At 36.8% G+C, this 24,958-nt stretch overlaps 1 protein-coding gene across 1 annotated transcript in view; it reads right to left on the reverse strand.

Annotated features, from left to right (window-relative positions):
• Positions 1 to 8,246: 8,246 nt before the first annotated feature.
• The window catches only part of SCN9A (sodium voltage-gated channel alpha subunit 9), a 166,683-nt gene continuing 149,971 nt past the window's right edge, over positions 8,247 to 24,958 (reverse strand). Inside the window, 3 exon segments of the mRNA XM_070357851.1 lie at positions 8,247 to 12,695; positions 15,575 to 15,845; positions 17,265 to 17,369. Of these exon segments, the coding sequence (XP_070213952.1) occupies positions 11,503 to 12,695; positions 15,575 to 15,845; positions 17,265 to 17,369 (1,569 nt within the window). The 3' untranslated portion in view covers positions 8,247 to 11,502.

Genomic DNA, 24,958 nt, shown 5'->3' on the forward strand with positions numbered 1-24,958 from the left:
TTAGAACTGGATATGGAACAACAGACTGGTTTCAAATAGGAAAAGGAATACGTCAAGGCTGTATATTGTCACCCTGCTTATTTAACTTCTATGCAGAGTACATCATGAGAAACCCTGGGCTGGAGGAAGCATAAGGTGGAATCAAGATTGCTGGGAGAAATATCAATAACTTCAGATATGCAGATGACACCACCCTTATGGCAGAAAGTGAAGAAGAACTAAAGAGCCTCTTGATGAAAGCAAAAGGAGAGAGTGAAAAAGTTGGCTTAAAGCTCAACATTCAGAAAACTAAGATCATGGCATGCAGTCCCATCACTTCATGACAAATAGATGGGGAAACAGTGGTTGACTTTATTTTTCTGGGCTCCAAAATCACTGCAGATGGCGACTGCAGCCATGAAATTAAAAGACGCTTGCTCCTTGGAAGAAAAGCTATGTCCAACCTGGATAGCATATTCAAAAGCAGAGACATTACTTTGCCAACAAAGGTCCATCTAGTCAATGGTTTTTCCAGTGGTCATGTATGGATGTGAGAGTTGGACTATAAAGAAGACTGAGCACCGAAGAATTGATGCTTTTGAACTGTGGTGTTGGAGAAGACTCTTGAGAGTCCCTTGGACTGCAGGAGATCCAACCAGTCCATCCTAAAGGAAATCAGTCTTGGGTGTTCATTGGAAGGGCTGATGTTGAAGCTGAAACTCCAATTCTTTGACCACCTGATGAGAAGAGCTGACTCATTTGGAAAGATTTAGGGCAGGAGGAGAAGGGAATGACAGAGGATGAGATGGTTGGATGGCATCACCACCTCCATGGACATGGGTTTGGGTGGACTCCAGGAGTTGGTGATGGACAGGGAGGCCTGGTGTGCTGTGGTTCATGGGGTCTCAAAGAGTCGGACACGACTGAGCGACTGAACTGAACTGAATAAAAAGCCTCAGCATCACCTGAGAACTTGTTAGAAATGCAAATTAGGGCCACACCCTGCATCTGCTTCCCCTCCACTCCTCCGTGGCTCAACTCAGCAATAAAAAATCTGCCTGGAAATGTAGGAGACAGCTCGATACAAGAGTCAGGAAGAACCCCTGAAGGAGGCAATGGCAACCCACTCCAGTATTCTTGCCTGGAGAATCCCACCGACAGAAAAGCCTGGGCTACAGTCCATGGAGTCACGAAGAGTTGGGCAGACTGATCGACTAACACTGACTGACTGACACGATCTTAAGCAGCAGCATTAAGATTAAACATTAATTAACATTAAACCAAAATCCTGTTTGTTGTTGAGGTTAGGATTGCCTTCTTTGACTGCCTCTCTGTGAAACAAATGAGAAATGTGGTTTCTGAAGTCAAGCCTGGAATTGAGCTCTGGTTTTACCCCTTTCCAGATGTGTATTCATGAGCAAGTTACCTAAGTTTAAGTCCTTATCTCTGACATATGCCTATCCATTCACAGGCTGCTTTAAGAAAGGAGAGACTGAATTTGAAATCTCCACCCTGCTCTTGGCACATGCTAGCCAGCAGTGGTCTGCCAGAGCCAGCTTGGACCGGCTGGGGGGGCCTGTGGCGCCCATCTCCTCCCAACGATACATCCTGAGACTTCAGGTTGTTTGCTTGAACTTTGTTGTTGTAGGAATATTTATACTATAGGAATTGACAACAGGTACATACAAATAAGAGCTTTTTAGTCCTGAAGAAGAGCCAGTTAGTAAACATTTACCAGGACACTACTGGTAGGCATTCATTTTGTGGTTATTTACTCCTGAGGAGAGGTGATTTGCTTTTCTCTTGTGAAACAGAGTAACCAAACATAACCCAAATACGAGACAGGTGTGGGAGGATTTCAGGAAGGCCCTTCCCTGCTAGGCACTCCCCACCATATATTCCCAGGATTTCTGTGTTAAATTCACAGACTTGTGGAAAAGGTAACACTATAAGTGGACACTGACCTTTGCGTAATAGGAGTCCATTGGAGCTTTTCCTTTTCAAGCCAAACCGATGGAGTTCAGGCCTCAGAATAACCCATTGAACTAATCCTCACTGAGCCTCTGTTGGAGGTCAGACCTTCTAGGGTTAGAGAAGGCAAAAATAAAGAGTGTGTCTACCTCACATAGGTCTGTTTATCAGCTGAGAGGAGACAAGTCAACCAATGGATAAAAATCATAAGAATTTTAGGTAATAGTAAATGGTGAGATGAAGACGGAACTTCAACTTGGTAAAGAGTGGCTGGGGCAGTGGGGTTACCTTATATAGAGTGTAAGGCAAGGCCTCTCTAAAGAGGAAACATCTGAGCTGAAATCTAAGTGGCTGCAGCTGGGTTCTGAATCAGAGGCACAAAGAAAAGGGGAGAAGAGCAAACAAAGGAGCTGAGGCAAGAGTAGATTTAATGAGTCAAAGAACAGAAGGAAAGTCAGTGGAGCTAAGGCTCTGTGAGTTTCAGAAGTGGATAGTATGGCAGGGGGACGTGCAGTTAAGCAGGGCCCAGGTCATATCAGGCCCATTATGCTAAGAAGTCTGCCCCTCATGTTAAGTGGAAGAGGAAGCTCTGAAGAACCTTAAGAGGAAGTAGGGCAATGGGGGAGAATTTGTGTGTGTGTGTTCGTAACCCAGTAATGTTTGGCTTGTTGCAACTCCCAGGTACTATAGCCAGGCTCCTCTGTCCATGGAATTCTCCAGGCAAGAATACTGGAGTGGGTTGCCATTCCCTTCCCGACCCAGGGTTCAAACTCAGGTCTCTTGCATTGCAGGAAGATTCTTTGCTGTCTGAGACACCAAGGAAGAATGGTTTGTTTAAATGAGGGTTTCAAAGGATCATTCTGTTTGTTCTATGGAGAAAAGATTGTAGGGAATCAAAAGTGGAGCCAAAAGACCAGTAAAGTGGCTACCAGAACAGATCAAGCCAAAAACAATACTGGTTTAGACCTATGGGTAAAGGTGATAGAGATAAGGAGAAATGAACAGCTTTGGGGTGTATTTTATAGCTTGAACCAACAGTACTTGTTGATGAGTTGGATGCCTATATAAGGGAAGGATAAAAGTATGCTCTGAGGTTTGTTTTTTTAATTTGAGGAACAGGGTAGATATTATTATCTATCAGCTAATTTCTAGTCTGAGGTCAATTTAAAAGAATGACCAGTCTAAATAATGAAGAAAAGAAAAACTTTAAGACACTGCAAGCTGGAGAAAAGAAGGCTGTTCATATTGCATTCTTTATTTCAAGCCATTCCTCAAAAGATAAATGAATGTGTTTATCGTACATCCAAGTTCTCAGATAGCTTTGTGTTGTTAGTGAAATGCAATTACAATGCAGTAGGAAAATGATGTTTCAGTGAGACCACCAAATAATTACTCTCCTCTAAAATAATTAAGACATTATCTAAATTTACAAACTTAAGTCTCAGGCTTAATGAGTCTCTTTGAATAAATTATTTTCCCCCATTTTCCTACTGCTTTATAAAAGCTATTTCTAGGTTTGCTCTGGGAGGCTTTAGAAATGGAGAAAAAAATTCTCTTGGGAGCCAAAGTTTCATTAGGATGATCTTAGCTTTTATGACTTTCAGACAACATCACAAGAGATTCTTAAGTAGGATATCATTTCATGTCCATTTGAAAGTGAAAGTGAATGCCACTCAGTCGTGTCGGACTCTTTGGGACCCCAGGGACTATAAAGTCCATGGAATTTTCCAGGCCAGAATACTGGAGTGGGTAGCCTTTCAGGAAAGATCTCCAGGTGATCTTCCTGACCTAGGAATGGAACCCAGGTCTCCTCCATTGCAGGCAGATTCTTTACCAACTGAACTATCAGGGATGCCCATAAGCTTTATATAAGAGCATAAATATGTATTCAGTATTACTATCAGAAAGGATAGGAACTGAGCTATCATGGAAGCCCATGTCCATTTAATGCTCAACAATGAGATGAACAGATATCCTGAAAAAATTCTAATATAAGATGCGTGTTGAGTAGAATTTAATAGGTATATTTTTGAATGCAAGACGAAGCTTGCAAGAAATTAAAGGAAATTTCTAAGAACCAAAAGAAAAGAAGCAGCGGGACACAGAGGAGAAAACACTGCAGCTGAGCTGCCTTGGAGGTTTGGTGGCTGATCTCTAACTCAGAATACTTTCTAATTGTTGATTATTACTTTATTGAGGTATAATAAATATGCAGTAAGTGAAAAATCATGCAGTTCTAATATACATATTTATGCTCTTATGTAAATGCCACCCAGATTAAGATATAAAACATATCCTGTATTCTACAATTCTCCCTAATGCCCAAGTCAGTAAGCCTCCAAAAGGTTATTACTCTTTTGACTTCTATTATCAGAAATGAGTTTTGCCTGTTATTAAACTTTATAAATTAATTTATACAATGTATAATATTTTGTCTAGCTTCTTTAGCTCGTTATTTTGTTGGTGAGATTCTCTATGATACTGCATGTATCAGCTAGCTGTCCTTTCCTGCAGTGGATAGCATTTTGTTGTATACTCTACCACAGTATCCTTTCTGATAGAAATACTGAATCTGCATTTCTGAATTTTCATAAAAATTTCTTTTGGTGATTATAAACACTCATTTTTGTGCATCACAAAATTTCCAGTAATAGAATACATATATGTTTAAACAGATATTGACAAACATATTTTCAAAGTAATTGTTCAAATTTATATGTTTACTAGCAACGTATGCGGAGAAGGCAATGGCACCCCACTCCAGTACTCTTGCCTGGAAAATCCCATGGACGGAGGAGCCTGGTAGGCTACAGTCCATGGGGTCGCTAAGAGTCAGACACGACTGAGCTACTTCACTTTCACTTTTCACTTTAATGCATTGGAGAAGAAAATGGCAACCGACTCCAGTGTTCTTGCCTGGAGAATCCCAGGGACGGGGGAGCCTGATAGGAGGCCGTCTATGGGGTCACACAGAGTCAGACACGACTGAAGTGACTTAGCAGCAGCAATGTATGAGAATTTCTTTTGCTTCACATTTTAAAAAATTTATTGGGATACGGTTGATTTACTGTGTTGTGTTAGCTTCTGCTGTACAGCAAAGCAAATCAGTTATACATATACCCACTCTTTTTTCTCCTTTATTTTTTTTTAATTTTGCTTTAAATGCCTTACCTGCTTCAAATTTTTAACAAGACTTGTTATTGTCTGTCTTTTATATGTAGTCATTTTGGTGATAGTCTAATAATATCTCATGGCTGTTTTAATTTTCATTTGTCTGATGAATAACAAAACAAAAATTAAAAAAAGAAAAATACTGATATTTCAATGCATTAATAAGGTAGTATTTGTTTGACATTTTGAAGTTTATTTTTTATACCTCTTACATGTTTTTTTCCTCCTTATATCCTTTTCTTATTGACTTCTTCTGTCTAAATAGATATTTTCTGGTGTTTTCATCGAACTACAGGCCTTTATATATTCAGTTGCCTTCAGTACATTTTTTACTTTGACCCATAGTAACTCAAATTCAACACACTCAAAACTAACTCTTATTCACTTTTCAATATTTGACTCTAGTCCACCCTTACTAGATTTAACTCATCTTCCTCGTGCTCCCATGGTACATTAGCACTGAACAACCATCACTGACTGATTCTTCTACGATACAGCAGATGCTGAATATTATCTGATAGAATTTATTTCTGAATCCTAAGAGTGAGCAGTACTTCAGAAAATGCATAATAAAGTGTTTGCCTTTAAAACTCCTACCACATATTTATGTATTTTGGATCTAATAAGTGCTGGTCTCTTACAGATGAAGAAACAGGCTCAGAGAATAGAGTACATTGTTTAAGCTTATAGTCACATTGTTAGTAAGTGCAAGAAAGATTTAAACTCATGATACTATGTAATATGCTGCTGTTGTGTATATGGGTGGATATTTGTATTTTTTGGCAAATCTTAAAGGCATAAGATGGTATCAGACTCTGAAAAGCAGAGCTTAGATTTCTTTAAGTGCTTTCAATGATCTTGTAAAGAGGGAGAGGTTTGTTTTGTTAGTTTTAGCTCTGAAGATGACAGATACTGGGGGTAAACACGAGTTCTCTTACTTTTGGAGGAGATAACTGAACAGGAGGAAATGCTGATAGGGAAAAATGCTAATGGCATTTTCAGTCATTTTAAGCTGCCAGAATGATTCATTTTCCTGGATGTTCTTCTCAATCCTTGAAATTAAGAATTAATTTTATAGTAAAATGCTATGAATAAGAATTAGGTATCAAAATTCCACAGAAAACATTGGTTTTCTTAAACATCCTGTGAAACCCACAACTATCATACTTCTAAATATCTTCTTTTGACTCGCTTGAAGAGATTAGTAAAGACATAAGTTTCTTGTAATCTCCCTAACAACTCAGCCTGTCCTGATATAGTGGTTCTAGTTGATGAATTTAATAAAATCAACTGTGTTAAAAGAATAGAGGAAACAGAGGTGGGAAACAAATTCCTTCATGCTTCATTTTCCTGCCTAATTTATTTTATTTTATATATTCATCTTACTCTAACCACTGGTTTGGAGTCACCTAATTTGGTTCTGATACTTTTAAGTAAAGGAAAAGATGTTTCTCTCTAAGGAATCACACATTGTCCATTTATTTGAGAGGTAATGGGTCTGCCTCCTACAAACCACAGCCAGAGTACCACTTAAGAGCCAGGTTATAGGCAGAAAGGGATCTGGGAGGTAGCCAGGGAGAAGAAAAGAAATAAACGATCTACTTTAGCTTCATGATACTAAACCACAGCCTACATGAGAAATCTGAAGAATAACTGCAGGTAAGAAGTGAATGTGAGCAAGCATAATTTAATCGTTTTCACTGAAATAAAGTTAAAACTTCACTTAACTCTCATGCCAAGAGCTACAAGAGACATGATGAGCTTGGTCTAAGGAGGTCAGTGCTTCCATAGGAAAACAAAGCCCTTTGACTTGAACTAAGCTAGAAAACAGGGACTGGCAGACGTGCAGTAAAAGAATCTGCACAACCTCCAGTCACTATTTTTAAGTTATACCCAGAATTATGAAGCTTTTGAGAGTGGAGCATCCAGATACTGTCTTTCAAAGTATCATGAAAGAAAATAGTCTATAACATAGGTTATAGAAGAAATAGTAAAATAGAATTTAACAAATAGATGATTTATAATGAATGATAAATCAATATAATATTACACTCTGATATTTACATTCAGATGTCATCATCATGTTTGTCTTTCACGAAAGTGAGTGTTGGCAGTTCTAAAACTCTGCAGAAAGACCAAAAGTAGATGGGGTTTGGGTGGCTTTGCCAGAAGGTTGGAAAATGTCTCTTTTCTGTAGTCTCAATTTATTAACAGTCTTTCTCAGACTTTGAGTTGCATTCTTTCCCTTCAATAAATTATAGAAAATTTCTCCAGTAGTTCTCTTTTCAATTTTCCCTGGGGTTTATGCAGTGAAAATCAATTCTATTTAAATTTCTCTAAGGTCTCTAAGGTTCTCTAAGTACATTCTGCCTGGGTTGAAATATTCCCATTGGTGCCACCTGCTAGTTTGTACAATACATAGCTTTTTCAGAATGGTTTCTTTCACTTAGCAACATGGTTTGTTTTTGCTTTTCTTATTCTTGTAGGCCCATAGAGATATCCCAAGGTGTTGCTAGTCACTGAGTGGAAATTGACAAAATACAAGTCATATTGTCTTGCACAAAATACAATGGAAACTAGCACATGCTAGCAAATATTACATCTGGAAGAGGAATAATTTTTCCTCAATGCTACTAGGTTTTCAAAACTGTTAATAAGCTCTGAATCTTTTCTATATACTTACTACCTATAGTTTCATCCATGGCTTTTTTGCATTTAAATTGCTTATGAAAAATAAATTTGAGGGTCAAGCTAAAGCACGTGATACAGACATGACACAGCTTCCTAAATCTCTTAAAATTGGCTTTTTCTTCTGGGACAGATTGTCAATATGGGTATCCAATTACACAACTTTCAGAATAATAGACAGAAAGTACAGCATGTTTCCCCTGTTGCTTGTTTACAGCTCTCAACTAGTCATGTGTTTCACCCCACGTGCAGCAAATCCTGTTGCAGCAAAGGCCCCCTCCACTCTAATCAGTACGCAACCTTTCCCTCCCTTGAAAGAGATTTTAACTATGTACTCTGCAGCTCCTTTTGCCTGGGTCATGGTGTAATGTTAAAGGTTATTCTCACAAAAACAGAAAATACATGCAAACATGATTTTATTTTTTGATGACTTTTATTTTTAGATTCTATTACAATGTGCAGGTCTCAAGTATAACTACAATATAATTTATGACAAACTCAAACATTTTGAGCATTCATATATGTATGAAATTTATAAAGAATTCTATGTAAACAGCATTATTATATTCATGGCTATTCCTTTATTTTTATGAAGCAACTCAATTATTTTCCTCAAGAATATAACATAACAAACCACAGTTATTAAAAGAAATTGGTGGCCTCTATACATAGGTCCTAAACCCAAGCCAGTTACTTGGCCATTCTAATTTAGCTGGCCCACTTTCATCATTCCCATTAACATTTCTCTGAAATTGCTATTTAGAACTGCTTTATTTACATATGCATTTCCTCTTAACTTTTGAATAAAGCTATCAAAATTCTATAAAATCATGCTGAACAAATATTTAGAGTTGAAGTTTTCATCAGTTAGCATTTAGAAACAGCCAACAAGTTACTTACATCTTTTGCAAACTACGTAACAGTCAAAAAGATAAAATGAGATTCTCCCATGTTTATCTCCATTGGATGAATGGATTTGTGTTCACATCTGTTCCCTGCCACTTTATTCCAATTTAAATTGTACAGTGTAACTATCATTTTATATCATTAGATTAAATGTGTTATATGATAGTGTGACTTAAATATTAGCATTACAGTGCTGAGAATGGTATCTTATTATTAGTACCAAACAGTAATCTGTATGAAAAGAGAAGTCTAACTTCCCTTCAAGCTTGTAATATATTAAATGAGCACTTGGTTCCAAAATATTGTTATTAATTGATAAAAAGTTACAATTAGACATTCCTGGGAAAACATATATATAAAAAAAACTTAACCATGTTACATTAAAAAATTATAGTTCAGCATGAAATGGAAGGGCAACTTTGTAATTCTTTTTTTGAAATGTTTAGAATAAATTGTGTTGAGGAACAAGTTGCTAATATTTTTTTTCACATAAAAATCAGGCAATGTAAAAACATGAATAGTAAATCACACATAAACCTTCCCACATCTTTTCCCACTATATTTTATAAATACGCAAAGTACAGTTATATAGATTTAAAATGATGAGGATAAACTTCACATTTAAGGTAATATTAATTTCTTAATTTTGTGTATTAAAAAATCTTACAAAGGTAATATATTTTGCATGGTTCTCTAAATTGGTCAAAACCTATTTTCAACAGACTTAGCAGGGAGGTGATACAATGCTCTATATAGTCTAGGAAAACACTGCATGGTATCTTATATAGTAAATAAAAAAGAGGCCCAAATAATGTAAGATGGATGATTGGTAAAGAATCTTTGGCCCTAGGTTTAATTTCATTCATGCTTTAGGACAAATGTCTAGATGTGATAATCTCCTTCACTAATGCTGTAAAACACATCATACTTTAGAAATATTCTAGGTAGGAAGTTCTGTGGAGATGTCGCTTTCTTTGTTTTTGTCTGTCTTTCTCATTTCTGTGGTTTTTTTTTTTTGCCCTTTGCCTTTCATCCTCTATCTGTACTTCTTCATCTCTATGGGTATGCTTAAATCTCCTTTATTTTTAACTAGCCAAAAGAACGACAACGGAAATGTTTTAAGCACTTAATATAGAAATACAGTTTATGTTCTTTTTTCATTGAGGAAAGCAAATGAATGAAATATTGTTGTATATATTTGTTTTGAAACCTCCCACAAAATCTTCTAAATAAAATTACTTTCCACTTTTGTAACTCAGTTTTTGCCTGTGCATGAATAACTCGATAGAAGAATGATCTCACGTTCCTGGAATAAACTCATAAAAAATGCATTATGGCTATTTCTTTTCAAGCCAGTATTAACAAGTTTTTTTTCTAAACTAGATATATAATCCTTGATAGAAGAACAACAGCAGAAGCAAAATGAATGTGTGCTTGGTAAACTTTAAGCTCAGGGTACATTATTGATGGATACATAATATATCTCATAGTCATAGAATTTTAAGGAGAAAGTGACATCCTCCTCCTTTTGTAGATGAAAGAACAAAGGTTCAAGTGGATTACTAGAACCAATCAGGCAAGCAAGTTGGCAAGAATCCTGGTTGAATGCTATTTCATTCTTACTACACACAAGTTTGTGTTGAAAGCCTGCCATGTAGTACGACTTGAAAGCTTGCCATACACATTCAGGATATTATGCAGGTGAAATACTAAATACTGTGCCCAAGTCATTCTGCTCAAACATGTACCATGATATCAAATATCTTTCTGCATATCTGGAAGCACTCCACTGAAGACAGTATCAGCTTTGCTCAGTGCTGAAGAATGATTCAACAATACTGCATGAGAAAGCAGAAAACTGTGACAGAAATGATAAGAGTTGGGTCATTGTTGGTATTTTTGGAGCAGCACAGTCCGGCATTACAGTATATAAATTAAAATGGATAAAGCTTTCTTTAGTTGCTTATTTTCTCAATCATGTTCATTTTTTTCTTTCAAGGAACGTGATATGTACTTAAAATAATTTTTCATGTTTCATGATTACTGAATGAACAAACAAAGATATAGAAAAAGGCAGCCCACGAAGCACAATATTCTAAAGGTAACTCTTATCCTAATCAGTATATGCATCATGATAAACAAAAAGCATTGGTAGAACTGACCAGCCTACATGTCACATGGCATTTAGTGGGCACATATAAATTGGTTTTCATGTAACATGGATAAATTTAAGCACCTCAAAATATAGAATGACCTTTGGACATGGACAAAAGAGTCTTGCCCCCTAATAACAAGATAACAAGATGTTTTAACTGAACATTCATTACTGGTGCCTTCTATCAGAGCACTACATTGAAAAGTCAAGGCAAAATACTTTTGTAGATATCCAAATGTTAGGTATTGGCGTGTGTGTGCACCCACACATGCCTACATGCATGGGAAACATGAATGTTTACAATCCTGTGAAAAGATGACAAGGCAGATGTGAATATTTTCTACAAGTTTTTCTGATTTATTAAAAGTAAATAAAATTAAATCACCTCTGTTTGCTGTAATCAATAATTCCTGTACACTCACTCTTAACAATTCTTAGAGATACATTTACCAATGTAAAAATAGCCATCTGCTAATGCTGCCCACCTATGTCAGAGAATCAGAGCTAGCAAATGCACTGACTTTGAGAATAAATTGATAAAAAGAGATTTGGCATAGACCTCCTCAAAAGAGTCTTATTAACACAAATATATCACCTTCACAGGCTGTAAACAATATATCAAAAAATGAGCTCTATTTTTTGCCTTCCTTGCCATCTTTCCCTTTGTCTTCCTTTTCTGTTTTGTCTTTTTCATATTTCTCTCTGTCTGGTTTTGTTACACTATCATAAGAAGGTGGGGAGACAGTGGATGGAGTTGCATCTGTTTTTTCTGGACTTGAGTTCTCATTAACATTATCAAAAACCATATCTTCTTTATTGGGCAAATCATCATCTCTGTCACCATCTTTGATGTATATACTTGATATATTTTTGACATTTTGCCGTAGGCGGTAACGTCTGTAAGCACGCTGAATGACTGTAGCAGACACATCCTCTTGCTTTCTTTTTAGTGTAGTTGTGATGGGCTCATAAGACACCTTAGAGGGATTTGCAGACATGAACCTTTCTTCCATCTGTGAACGAAGAGAGTCCATCTCTCCACCTTCCCCCAAAACACGCTTTGTAAAAGCAAATAAGATGTCGAGGCAGTGGATCCTGTCCCCACTGACCATGGGCAGGTCCATGGCAATGAGCTGGACTTTGTTTGGTTTTGCTATGAGAAGAGGAGGATCCAGGGCAGCTGCAAAATCAGAGAGTTTGCTATATTCTATAAATTGGGTCGCGTCTGGATCAAACTTCTCCCAAACCTCATAGAACATCTCAAAATCGTCCTCACTCAGGGGCTCAGTACTTTCTTCAGTAGCAACACTGAAGTTCTCCAGGATGACAGCAATGTACATGTTCACCACGACCAGAAATGATATGATGATGTAACTGACAAAATAGAATATCCCGACAGATGGGTTCCCACAGTCTCCTTCAACTGAGCTTCCAGGATGAACTTTTTTGGGGTCACAGTCCGGTGGTTTACTGTTGAGGATAGGTGCCAGCAATCCATCCCAGCCAGCAGAGGTGGTAATCTGGAACAGGCAGATCATGCTGTTGGCGAAGGTCTCAAAGTTGAACATGTCATTAATTCCAGCTTCCTTTTTAACATAGGCAAAGTTGGACATTCCAAAGATGGCATAGATGAACATGACCAGGAAGAGCAGGAGGCCGATGTTAAACAGCGCAGGAAGGGACATCATCAAAGCAAACAGCAGCGTGCGGATCCCCTTGGCCCCTTTGATCAGACGCAGGATTCGGCCAATCCTGGCAAGACGGATCACTCGGAATAGGGTAGGGGACACAAAATACCTTTCTATCAAATCTGCCAGAAACATACCTGGTGAAGAGTGGAGGAGTAAATGGTAAATATTTAAATATCTATGCTACAGAAAATTATGACTCTAAATAGTTTTATGTGCCATTTTATCTCTTGTGATTTCAGGATTTTCATTTTATATTGAAGACAATATTATAACAATCCAAGGACTGAGCAATCCCACAGTAAAATGGCTAGCCTTAACCACTATGACTTTTTTTTCTACTTTAGTAGGTTTGTGAACCTTATATTTTTTCATGCACAGTTTTTTAATTTGTAAGGGTAGAAAAATTAAAGTCACATAGTAAAATGCTAAAAAGAAAATATAAATCACCTGAAATATCAACCAACCATTAACTGCTGTTAGTATTTTGTTTAGGATCACTCCATTTTTCTATGCAAGCACACAAACATATACAAATGTAAGCATGATAATAGAAGGGTTTTTTGGTCATCTGTTTTAGTTATTTCATCATATGTTATGGAGGTATTTCCATATAAATGACAACAGAACAATTCCCTATAGTTGTATAATGTTGTGTCAAAGTCACCATATTTTGAAGAATTTTATGCTGTTTCCAATTGTTTTGATTGAAATGAATATCTAAGCAGGTATATTTTTTGCATGAGCATTTTTTGATAATAATAGAAGGTAGGTGAAACAGTGATTTAAATCTTTGTTATATATTGCAAATCTACCTCCAAAAAGTTTGTAGAAACTAACTTTTATAATGATAGTCTATGAAAGTGCTCCCACTTCATATGCTCACTGGTGCTGTTTTCTTCTTTGTAATTTTACCAAAAATATCTCTGTGATGTTTGAAACATCTCAGTATTGTGGCATTTTTTTGGGGAAAAATAATCCACATTTTCTTAATTTATTGGACATTTTGTATGCTTGTTGACTATTTTCAACTTTCTCCTTTTGGCCTAGTCTAGTTTTTGGATATTTTTCTGTTGGGAGATTTACTTCTTATTGATTTATGAGGAATATTTTTTTGTGTGTGTGGTTCCTTTTTTTTTAAAATTTATTTATTTTAAATGGAGGCTAATTACTTTACAATATTGTACTGGTTTTGCCATACATCAACATGAATCCACCATGGGTGTACATGTGTTCACAAGTACTAATCCTTTGTTAGCCATAAATGTTACATTAACAATTTCCTTGTTTTTAACATGTTTTTCAACTATTTTTTCTTTTAATTTGGTGGCAGTAGTGATTCTTCCTCCATAGAATAAATATTTTGATTTTTATGTGGTCATATCTATTATTTTGTCTCAAGGGAGTTGTTTGTCATGAATAGAAAGGGCTATTTAAGCTCATGGTTATAAATCTATTTCTACTAGAATACAATTTTACACATCCATTAATCTTGATCCATGAGATCTTTTAACTGAGTAATTTAGTAATTCTCCATATATTGAAGCTTAAATTAGGATTATTTATTTGAATCTATTACTTCATCAACGTAAAAACAATCTTTAATATCTGGCAATGTAAGTCACCCCTCATTACTCTAATTTTTCTTCCAGATGAATTTTAGAATCATTTAGATTTATGTTGCCAATTTATTATCCCACTCATATTCTCATTGGGGTAACACTGGATTTAGTATTTAAACTTTCTTTTGTTTCTGTTAGTTTTCCTCATAGAAGTCTTATACATTTCTTATTACAGTTATTTCTAGGTATTTTCCTTTATTTTTACTGGAATCATGAATCAGATTTCCTTAGATATATTTTCTAATCTTTTGGTCCACATAAACAATTATTAACATTGGTTCATGGTTCATGCAATTTAAAATCTGTACCTTCTGAACTTTAATTGAATCCATTTTATTGGTTGATTCTCTTGCATTTTTAGAGTACCACAGTAAGATGTGAAACTGATCATTTGCTCCATTGTTTAAATATATGTACCTCTCCGTTTTCTCATCTAATTGGATCAGCCAACACTGTTACAAAGCGAAGTGATAGAGGGATATTCCTTTCTTCTTCCTAAGTTAAGTGGAATGCTTCCTCTCTTCTGCTTGCTGTTAATGTGTGATTCCTACCTAAATTTTAATTTTTCTTTTATTTTTTTCAAAAATTGATTTTGAATGCCTATTCTAAGTTGCAGTACTCAATATGGCAGTTTTAGATTATAGTACTTTCAACCTTTCTGAGTCTCCTTGTTTCAGCATCTCTAAGTGAGTTTGTATTAAATAATCTCCACAATCTCTTCTGTCTAAAATTTATAATTATAAAAATAAATTCAAACCTAAACTACTGGGAAAGGCATGTACAAATAATGAAAAACAAGATGACAGGAAAACAGCTATGGGAATGAAACAAGAGGAAGTATAAAATCAAATATTGTGATTCACAGACATGACTGTGGTTGGCTGAAAATGATTACAGACTTGACAAGTATGAAGCTGTAAGAAATGAAGCTGGCATTTCTTCATACCTTAACTTCACTTTGATTTCAGGGAGAATTTTCAATCACCAATATTCTGGCTAGTTATATTATCACTAATCAAGGGATAGTTCTCATATATGCAAAAACTAGAAATGATTTCAGATTCTACATTTAGATTTACATTGCCAGTTTACATTGGTCTAAGACACATCTATCTACTGGCACACTTGCTATGTTTGTGAAGGGTATCCTGGAAGTCAAACATCAAGGGGTATTATGTGCTTCCAACAAATAGAAAATGTATCCTTCAGGTTCATAACGTGAACCTAGGAATTCTGACGCAGATGTTTTTGTTTAGTTTTGCTTTAAAGGTTACTTCATTTTTTTTCAGTGTTACTCAAAAGTAGGTTTATAGTCATGAATTCAGAAACTTCTCTGAATACGTGTGATGTTTAGTTTGACTCAGAATTAAAATCTGATTAATAAATGGTCTTACCTACAATGGAGAGAATTACAACCACAAAATCAAAGATGTTCCAGCCTACAGTGAAGTAGTAGCATCTGAGGGAGATCAGTTTCAGCACGCATTCTCCAGAGAACAGGATAATAAAAACCACATTGATCCAATTTAAAACTTCAGTCACGTAGTCACTTTGTCCCTCTTTTTCCACCATCATGGTTACCATGTTGAGGCAGATCAGAACCATGATGGCTATATCAAAAGCTTGGTTTGTTACTAGGTCAAAGATACATCCTTGGAATTTGTTCTGCAAAGAAACAAAAATGATAGGAAATTGTACAGTAAATTTTCCAAGTAGTATCCATAAATGATTACATTAACAAAACAAATTTTAAAGGTACCTGTCTTCAAAACTTGCATAAATTATCCTTGGTTATAAATTCTTGCTTTGTTTAAGGAATATGATTAATGGGCTAGATCTAAGTCAGAGTACATGACAACTTGCTGTTGACTTTCAGTGTACCAATTCTTCAATTAACCTTGTAAACTAACATTTGCTTTTAAGTCTATCCACCCTAGTATGTCATACAGGAATTGCCAGGATCACAAGGTAATTTTTTTACTAAGAAACTCTCAGAGACAAAAAAAAAAGAAAATCTCAGTTCCATTACCTACAGTGTTTCAAGGTAATAAAATGACATCTCTAAATTTCTACTTTGTCACCTTATTTTGACTAATGTGTTGGCATCATTGTCTTACACTGGTATTACTGCTATAATATCAGAGATATATACTTTCCTGTCTCTTCCATGTATAGAATATATACTTCCAAACATATCCATATTTAACATATCACTTTTCTTATCAATCTCACTGAACAGTACTGTGCTTTTCATGAAACTCAATTTCAAAATCACTTTATTGGTTACATAAGCAAGTTTTAAGACACTCTATCAAGATCAAGTAGGGTACTGAGAAAATTAAATACTAGAGCTTTAAATTCATAGATTATGGTTCTGTAGGTCTGGATGAAACCTGGCCATGTGTCCATTTAAAAAGTGCTGGATAATCCTCATGTAGGCAGCTGGTACTAAACATATTCCCATTTTTAGGATGCTCTGTCTTCAGCCACAACTTTGCTCTACAGTGTTATACAAAACAGAAATTGAGATACATAAAATGCGTTTAAATTTATTTTAACTATTAGAGGAATACAAACTATTTAACTGCTAAGACTCACTATTTACACCTGAGCCTATTCTGGTCTTTGATCTTATGGCAGGATAAAGTTTAGATTCATGACCAGTCTGACTGCTTCCCTGGTGTTCTGTCTGTTGTAATATCAAAGGTCTACAAGGTTGGTTTCACCTGACTAAAGACACCTATCACTACATGCTGTGACTACATCATAGAGTCATCAAGATAATCAAATTTCAGTCAGAAGTACATTTTATTTTGATTCTCTATAGAACATTTGTACTAATAGTAAGATGTACAGCTAATGTAGAGTAAAAGCATATATAATTATTTTTTCATTTTTATAGAAAAGGAAAATATATGAAAGACTATTAAGAGCTGTGATAGTGTTCAAAATACATATATTCAGTTTTATAAGGACTTTTTTTTAAAATGTTAAAATTATACATTCATGTTTAAGAAATAATTATACATTAAAGATGAATTAAAATAATTTTAAAATTTACATGCTAAATATAATATTTTTTACCCCTGGCCGAGGTATTGGCTTTTGTGGTTTCTTGGATCCCAGCTTTTTCATTGCATTATAATATTTCTTCTGTTCTTCTGTCATAAAGATATCTTGACCTCCAAGGTAAAGAAATAAAAATAAATCTAGTTAAAACCAGAATCATTTTCCAGATATTCCTTCAGGTGATTATTCAGGTTAAAAATGTATTCATACAGAAATGAAATGTGTTTTCACTTCAGTAGCACATATATTGGAGAAGGCAATGGCACCCCACTCCAGCACTCTTGCCTGGAAAATCCCATGGATGGAGGAGCCTGGTGGGCTGCAGTCCATGGGGTCGCTAAGAGTCAGACACGACTGAGCCACTTCACTTTCAATTTTCACTTTCATGCATTGGAGAAGGAAATGGCAACCCACTCCAGTGTTCTTGCCTGGAGAATCCCAGGGACAGGGGAGCCTTGTGGGCTGCTGTCCATGGGGTTGCACAGAGTCGGACATGACTGAAGCGACTTAGCAGCACATATATTAAAATTGGAACCATATAGAGATTAGTATGGCTCTTGAAAAGTATTGCATACTTCTGGTGACAGATGGTGACACATGTAACTAAAGTCTTATGGTAATAATTTCACAATGTATGCAAGTACTGAATGATTCTATTGTACGTGCTGTGTGCTGAGTCATTTAGTTGTGTCTGACTCTGTGCGACCCTATGGACTGCAGCCTGCCAGGCTTCTCTGTCTGTGGGATTTTCCATGCAAGAAAACTGGAGTTGGTTGCCATTTCCTCTTTCAGGGAACCTTCCCAACCCAGGCTCTAACCAGCATCTGTTGTCTCCTGCATTAACAGGCAGGTCCTTTACCACTAGTACCACCTGGGAAGCTAATATATTGTTATATGTTAATTACACTTCAATAAAATGAAATGTATCTTATTATGTGCAAGGTAGCTATAAATCAAATCTATCTTAAAGGATTACCTACACATAGGGACATGACTCTCTGTATGTAATGTAATATGCATAATATATAACATATATGGATTACGTGAAATAATAATTGGCTCACTTATTTTTTAGTAGCCTAACTTGTTTTGTTTTAAATGATATGCTGGTATCTCATTTTATCTGCTACTTGTCTCATCAGGCATTTCATTGTTAAATAACAAATATATCAGGAAGAGTGATAAGAAACAAAAGTAAGTAATAATAAGTTGGCTAATGTTTACTTATTAGCCATACTGACTCATAAATAGTAGGGGCAAAAAGTAATAATATTTTTGTATTCACTTGTATTCATTTTATCATACCATATTCCTTTAGCATACAAATGAATATACTATATATGTTATGATAACACATTGATAAATAGTGTACACACACAAATATATTTGGTATACACATAGTACATTTATTTACTTATTTACTAAAAAAAACTTTCATTACCTCTTTAATTCCAAATAAAGGAATTTCAACATAAACACTTTATTGGGTATAAACAATATACATAATAGAGTTTTAGATGTTGAGAAAATTATCAATACTCTAGGGTTTCTGACTTGAAGGACTTTCTAATTGAATATACAACATTTAAGATTCAACAGTAAATAAAGTAACATCTAAATAAAGTTTCTGATCCTTTCTTCACTGTAGAAGTCTAAATCTCACACAGGAGACCTAGAAGCTTTGCCTATTCTTTTAAACTCTGTTGATTTCTTAAAATTATCTACAATTTATACAGATTCATGCACATTCCTCATTGACCTGAAATATAAACTTTAAGTTATGGCATAAATTAGCACAATCCATGTAATTAGGAATTGGGGGGGAAATTTATAGTTCTGAAATCTTTCCTTTACTTGTAGGGTCCTGGAGTTAAAGGTGATTTGGATATGGTTTCCCTTTGGTTTTCCTGGATTGAATTTTCTTATCTATCAAATACCTAATGAAAACCAGTCTTCCCTTTCTGTCTTATGTGTTTTAATTTACATGTCCTCTAATTGATACGCAGTCTTTGTGTAACTTTGGTATTCATTTGATCTACTGATGTACAAGAAAGAACTTTCAAGATAATGTCAAGAGAAACCTAAACCCTTCACTGTCTGGTGACGAGGGTTGAAAGTGAGTACATGCTAAGTCGCTTCAGTCATGTCAAACTCTTTGTGACCCTGTGTGCTGTAGCCCACCAGGCTCCTCTCTTCATGGGATTCTCCAGGCAAGAATACTGGAGTGGATTGCCATGCCCTCTTCCAGGGGATCTTCCTGACCAAGGGATCAAACCCATGCATCTTATGTCTCCTACACTGGCAGGCGAGCTCTTTACCATTAGTGCCACCTGGGAAGCCCAAGGGTTGAATATCATAGCCTATTAACTTATAATTACATGTCTTGTCTTCCGTTGACGATACCCTGGTTGTCAGTATAATGAAGAGCGGGATGAAGCTAAGAGGAGATTACAAAACACTCCAGTAGAGAAACTCGTGTTGTAATTTTAATTAACCGTAGCTTATAAAGACCCTGTGAAATGCATCCCTTTAAAACCTAGGTGGCAGACATTCTGTAAGTCAGGCTGGTCTTTACATGTTATGTCAAAGATGTATTACATAGCAGTTAAAATCAAATCCCTTATGATTATACAGTGGAAGTGACAAATAGATTTAAGGGACTAGATCTGATAGAGTGCCTGATGAACTATGGACAGAGGTTTGTGACATTGTACAGGAGAGAGGGATCAAGACCATCCCCAGGAAAAAGAAATGCAAAAAAGCAAAATGGCTGTCTGAAGAGGCCTTACAAATAGCTGAGAAAAGAAGAGAAGCAAAAAGCAAAGGAGAAAAGGAAAGATATACCCATTTGAACGAAGAGTTACAAAGAATGGCAAGGAGAGATAAGAAAGCCGTTCTCAGCAATCAATGCAAAGAAACAGAGGAAAACAATACAATGGGAAAGACTAGAGATCTCTTCAAGAAAATTAGAGATACCAAGGGAACATTTCATGCACAGATGGGCTTGATAAAGGACAGAAATGGTATGGACCTAACAGAAACAGAAGATATTAAGAAGAAGTGGCAAGAGTACACAGAAGAACTGTACAAAAAAGATCTTCACAACCAAGATAATCACGATGGTGTGATCACTCACCTAGAGTCAGACATCCTGGAATGTGAAGTCAAGTGGGCCTTAGGAAGCATCACTACGAACAAAGCTAGTGGAGGTGATGGAATTCCAGTTGAGCTATTTCAAATCCTAAAAGATGATGCTGTGAAAGTACTGCACTCAATATGTCTTCAAATTTGGAAAACTCAGCAGTGGCCACAGGACTGGAAAAGGTCAGTTTTCATTCCAATCCCAAAGAAAGGCAATGCCAAAGAATGCTCAAACTACCGCACAATTGCACTCATCTCACATGCTAGTAAAGTAATGCTCAAAATTCTCCAAGCCAGGCTTCAGCAATACATGAACTGTGAAATTCCAGATGTTCAAGCTGGTTTTAGAAAAGGCAGAGGAACCAGAGATCAAATTGCCAACATCTGCTGGATCATCGAAAAAGCAAGAGAGTTCCAGAAAAACATCTATTTCTGCTTTGACTATGCCAAAGCCTTTGACTGTGTGGATCACAATAAACTGTGGAAAATTCTGAAAGAGATGGGAATACCAGACCACCTGACCTGCCTCTTGAGAAACCTGTATGCAGGTCAGGAAGCAACAGTTAGAATTGGACATGGAACAACAGACTGGTTCCAAATAGGGAAAGGAGTGTGTCAAGGCTGTATATTGTCACCCTGCTTATTTAACTTATATGCAGAGTACATCATGAGAAACGCTGGGCTGGAAGAAGCACAAGCTGGAATCAAGATTGCCGGGAGAAATATCAATAACCTCAGATATGCAAATGACACCACCACCACTTTCGCAGAAAGTGAAGGAGAACTAAAAAGCCTCTTGATGAAAGTGAAAGTGGAGAGTGAAAAAGTTGGCTTAAAGCTCAACATTCAGAAAACGAAGATCATGGCATCTGGTCCCATCACTTCATGGGAAATAGATGGGGAAACAGTGGAAACAGTGGCAGACTTTATTTTGGGGGGCTCCAAAAACACTGCAGATGGTGACTGCAGCCATGAAATTAAGACGCTTACTCCTTGGAAGGAAAGTTGTGACCAACCTAGATCACATATTAAGAAGCAGAGACATTACTTTGCCAACAAAGGTCTGTCTAGTCAAGGCTATGGTTTTTCCAGTAGTCATATACGGATGTGAGAGTTAGAATATAAAGAAAGCTGAGCACAGAATTGATGCTTTTGAACTGTGGTGTTGGAGAAGACTCTTGAGAGTCCCTTGGACTGCAAAGAGATCCAACCAGTCCATCCTAAAGGAGACCAGCCCTGGGTGTTCATTGGAAGGACTGATATTGAAGCTGAAACTTCAGTACTTTGGCCACCTGATGTGAAGAGCTGACTCATTTGAAAAGACCCTAATGCTGGGACAGATTGAGGGCAGGAGGAGAAGGGGACGACAGAGGCTGAGATGGTGAATGGCATCAGTGACTCAATGGACATGAGTTTGGGTGGGCTCCGTGGGTTGGTGTTGGACAGGCAGGCCTGGTGTGCTGTGTTTCATGGGGTCGCAAAGAGTCGGACACAACTGAGTGATTGAACTGAACTGAACTGAACTGAAGGTTGAATAATCTCACACTGCAAGAGTAATTACCTCATTGGTTTGTTGTGAGGATCAATTAAGATACTGCATTCCAAACATTCAATAATTATTTATAATTCCTGTGGTTGTTATTAACGTTCCAAATAAGGTTACTGTTACTGAAAAGGGTTGATGTTACTTAGAATTTACTTACATGTACCAAGGTCTGTACTAGTCATTTGTGTAAATACATTGCATACATTTCCCTTTTATAACCTGAACTCATTAATAACGTTAAGTTCAAATTTTAGAAGTATATTTTCTGATGAACTATTAAAACCCAATTATCACATAGATTTGTTAAAGATAAAAACAGTATTTATAAGACTTAAGGACTAGTTTCAAAGACTAGTTTGAAAAACTAGTAAAGTGGGGTTGGCTATTAGAAAGAGGTATGGGTAATGGTGGGCATCCCAGGTGGCTCAGCAGTAAAGAATCTGCCTGCCAAGTGGGAGATGCAGGTTCGATCACTGAGTTGGGAAGATCCCCTGGAGAAGGAAATAGCAACGCACTCCAGTATTCTTGCCTGGAAAATTCCATAGACAGAAGAACCTGGTGGGCTATAGTCCGTGGGGTTGCAAAGAGTTGGACATGACTGATCAACTAACACTTTCATACCAAACCGAGATCAAAGTGTTGAAGTTAAAAAGCACTAAGAGGCCACATTTCATTTTGGATGGGCTTTGCACTCAAACAGAACTTTGGACCCTGACTGCCAATGACCTAGTTCTTGATTTGAAACAAGCTGTTTACTCTTTATAGGCCTCGGTTTATACGCATGTATAAAGGTACCACTTTCATTTGCTTGTTCTATGGATTAGATGAATTCATACACACTTTGTATAGCACAGGAGGCCTCCTACGTAGTAGGTTATTAACTGAAGACAGGTTGTTCCTGTCTTCTTTCATTCTCCAAGTAGGTTGGAAAGAAACTGTAAACTTACTCAGAAAGGGGCAGAAGATAAAAAGCATGTTTCAAATGCAAATGAAACACGGGAAGAATGGTAGGGGATAACAGGAGCTGACAGGGTTTTGAAATTAGTAATTTTGCCTGATGCTACTGGGAATGGTGTCTATTCATCCCATCTTCCTGCAGTGGCAATTCTTGTTGTAAGAATAATATTTAAAAGCAAGGGGACTAAAGCAGTGAGGGCTGTAGCTGTCCTGTCATGGTCATACTGCTCTTTCTAGATACATGTATAATTCATCCTCTATAGGAAATGCTGCAGAACTATATATGTGTGCTTATATATCACAGGTACACATATATAATGACCAAAGTAGGAAAAATAACTACATTGGAAATGAAGGTATAATTTATATTTTTTTCAAGATTATTATTTAAGATTCTCTGCCTAAAGGCATGAATATATGATAATACTAACTTTGACTGTCAGATATAAAATGTTAGAATGGAACAAGGAATTTAAAAAATTCTTTGAAAAATAAACACCTGTATTCAGAATGTAAGCATAAACAACACAATATTTACTACATTTTCTTTCACCCATGAACAGTCAATCATATCATGAATGACATTTCATTGCAAGTACATCTGTCTTTTCTTAGATACTAAGCCAGTACCTGAAATCACTTCCTCTTGTTATTCTATACCTCATCCTTCTAAAGTCTCTTTTCCTGTGGGTGGTGCTACAGCCACAGTAACCCAGTTTACTTTGAGAAAACTGAGACTTCATAGATAATTTTTTCTCCTGCAAACCACAAACAATACTGTAGATCCTACCCTCTAAAATCTCTTAATTGAATGTATCCCCTATTCTCTAGTGGGTTTCCCAAGGTGGCGCTAGTGGTAAAGAACCCTTCTGTCAATGCAGGAGACATGACATGGGATTCCACCCCTGGGTTGGGAAGATACCCTGGAGAAGGGTACGGCGACTCACTCCAGTACTCTTGCCTGGAGAATCACATGGACAGCGCAGCCTGGTGGCTATGGTCCACAGGGATGCAAAGAGTCGGACATGACTGAAGCGACTTAGCACTCACACACAAACATTCTCTAGTGCTGCAAATGACTAATTTGGAGAATGAAGTGCGGTCTGCTGCTGCTGCTGCTAAGTCACTTCAGTCGTGTCCGACTCTGAGGCTCTCCCATCCCTGGGATTCTCCAGGCAAGAACACTGGAGTGGGTTGCCATTTTCTTCTCCAATGCATGAAAGTGAAAAGTGAAAGTGAAGTCGCTCAGTCTTGTCCGACTCTGTGCGACCCCATGGACTGTAGCCCACCAGGCTCCTCCATCCATAGGGTTTTCCAGGCAAGAGTACTGGAGTGGGGTGCCATTGCCTTCTCCGAAGTGTGGTCTAGGTAGCAGGTAAAGGAGAGCCTAACCTAGTCTTTGGGCTCCTACAGTCATTCTCTGCATCACTGATAGATTAATTTTTTAAATTAAAGCTGGATTTCCATAAATTCTGGGAAAAAAGACCTCAGAGTTGGATCTACGATGCAGCTACTTCTGAGCTATCCAATCATGTGCAAGGCACACAACCCCTCTGAGAGGTGAAATGCGGATACTATGCCCTCTACACTTACAGAATGTGATGAAGATTACTGTGTAAAGTACTTTACACAGGATCAGACATGTCATCAAATCTTAATAAATGTGTATGTCCTGCTTGTATGTTCTTCCTTAATACTTCAATGACATCAGCTCCTATTGAAAAATATCTAATATGGCTTTTCAGATCTGTGCTCAAGCAAATCAAGACCTCTTGCTATTTCTTTTCTCAAAACTACATCCCAACTGAATGGACTGGTATTTTGCCTGGATTGCTGCCTCCTTTATCATCACTGTGCGTGTTCTCAGACATATCTCTGACCCGCTGTGGACTACTTATCCTTTTGCCTCCCCGTTGCTATGTGTTTCTTCATCCATCTTCCAAGGCCTGCTCAATTGTCACATACATCATAAAAATGTTTTAGCTGTATCTAGCTTTCTTCTAACTGCCTATTTACATTTCTTGTTAACTTCTTATTGCATTTATAACTATATCATATTAAAGTA

Source organism: Bos mutus, chromosome 2, assembly GCF_027580195.1.
Source record: "Bos mutus isolate GX-2022 chromosome 2, NWIPB_WYAK_1.1, whole genome shotgun sequence".
NCBI lineage: Eukaryota > Metazoa > Chordata > Mammalia > Artiodactyla > Bovidae > Bos > Bos mutus.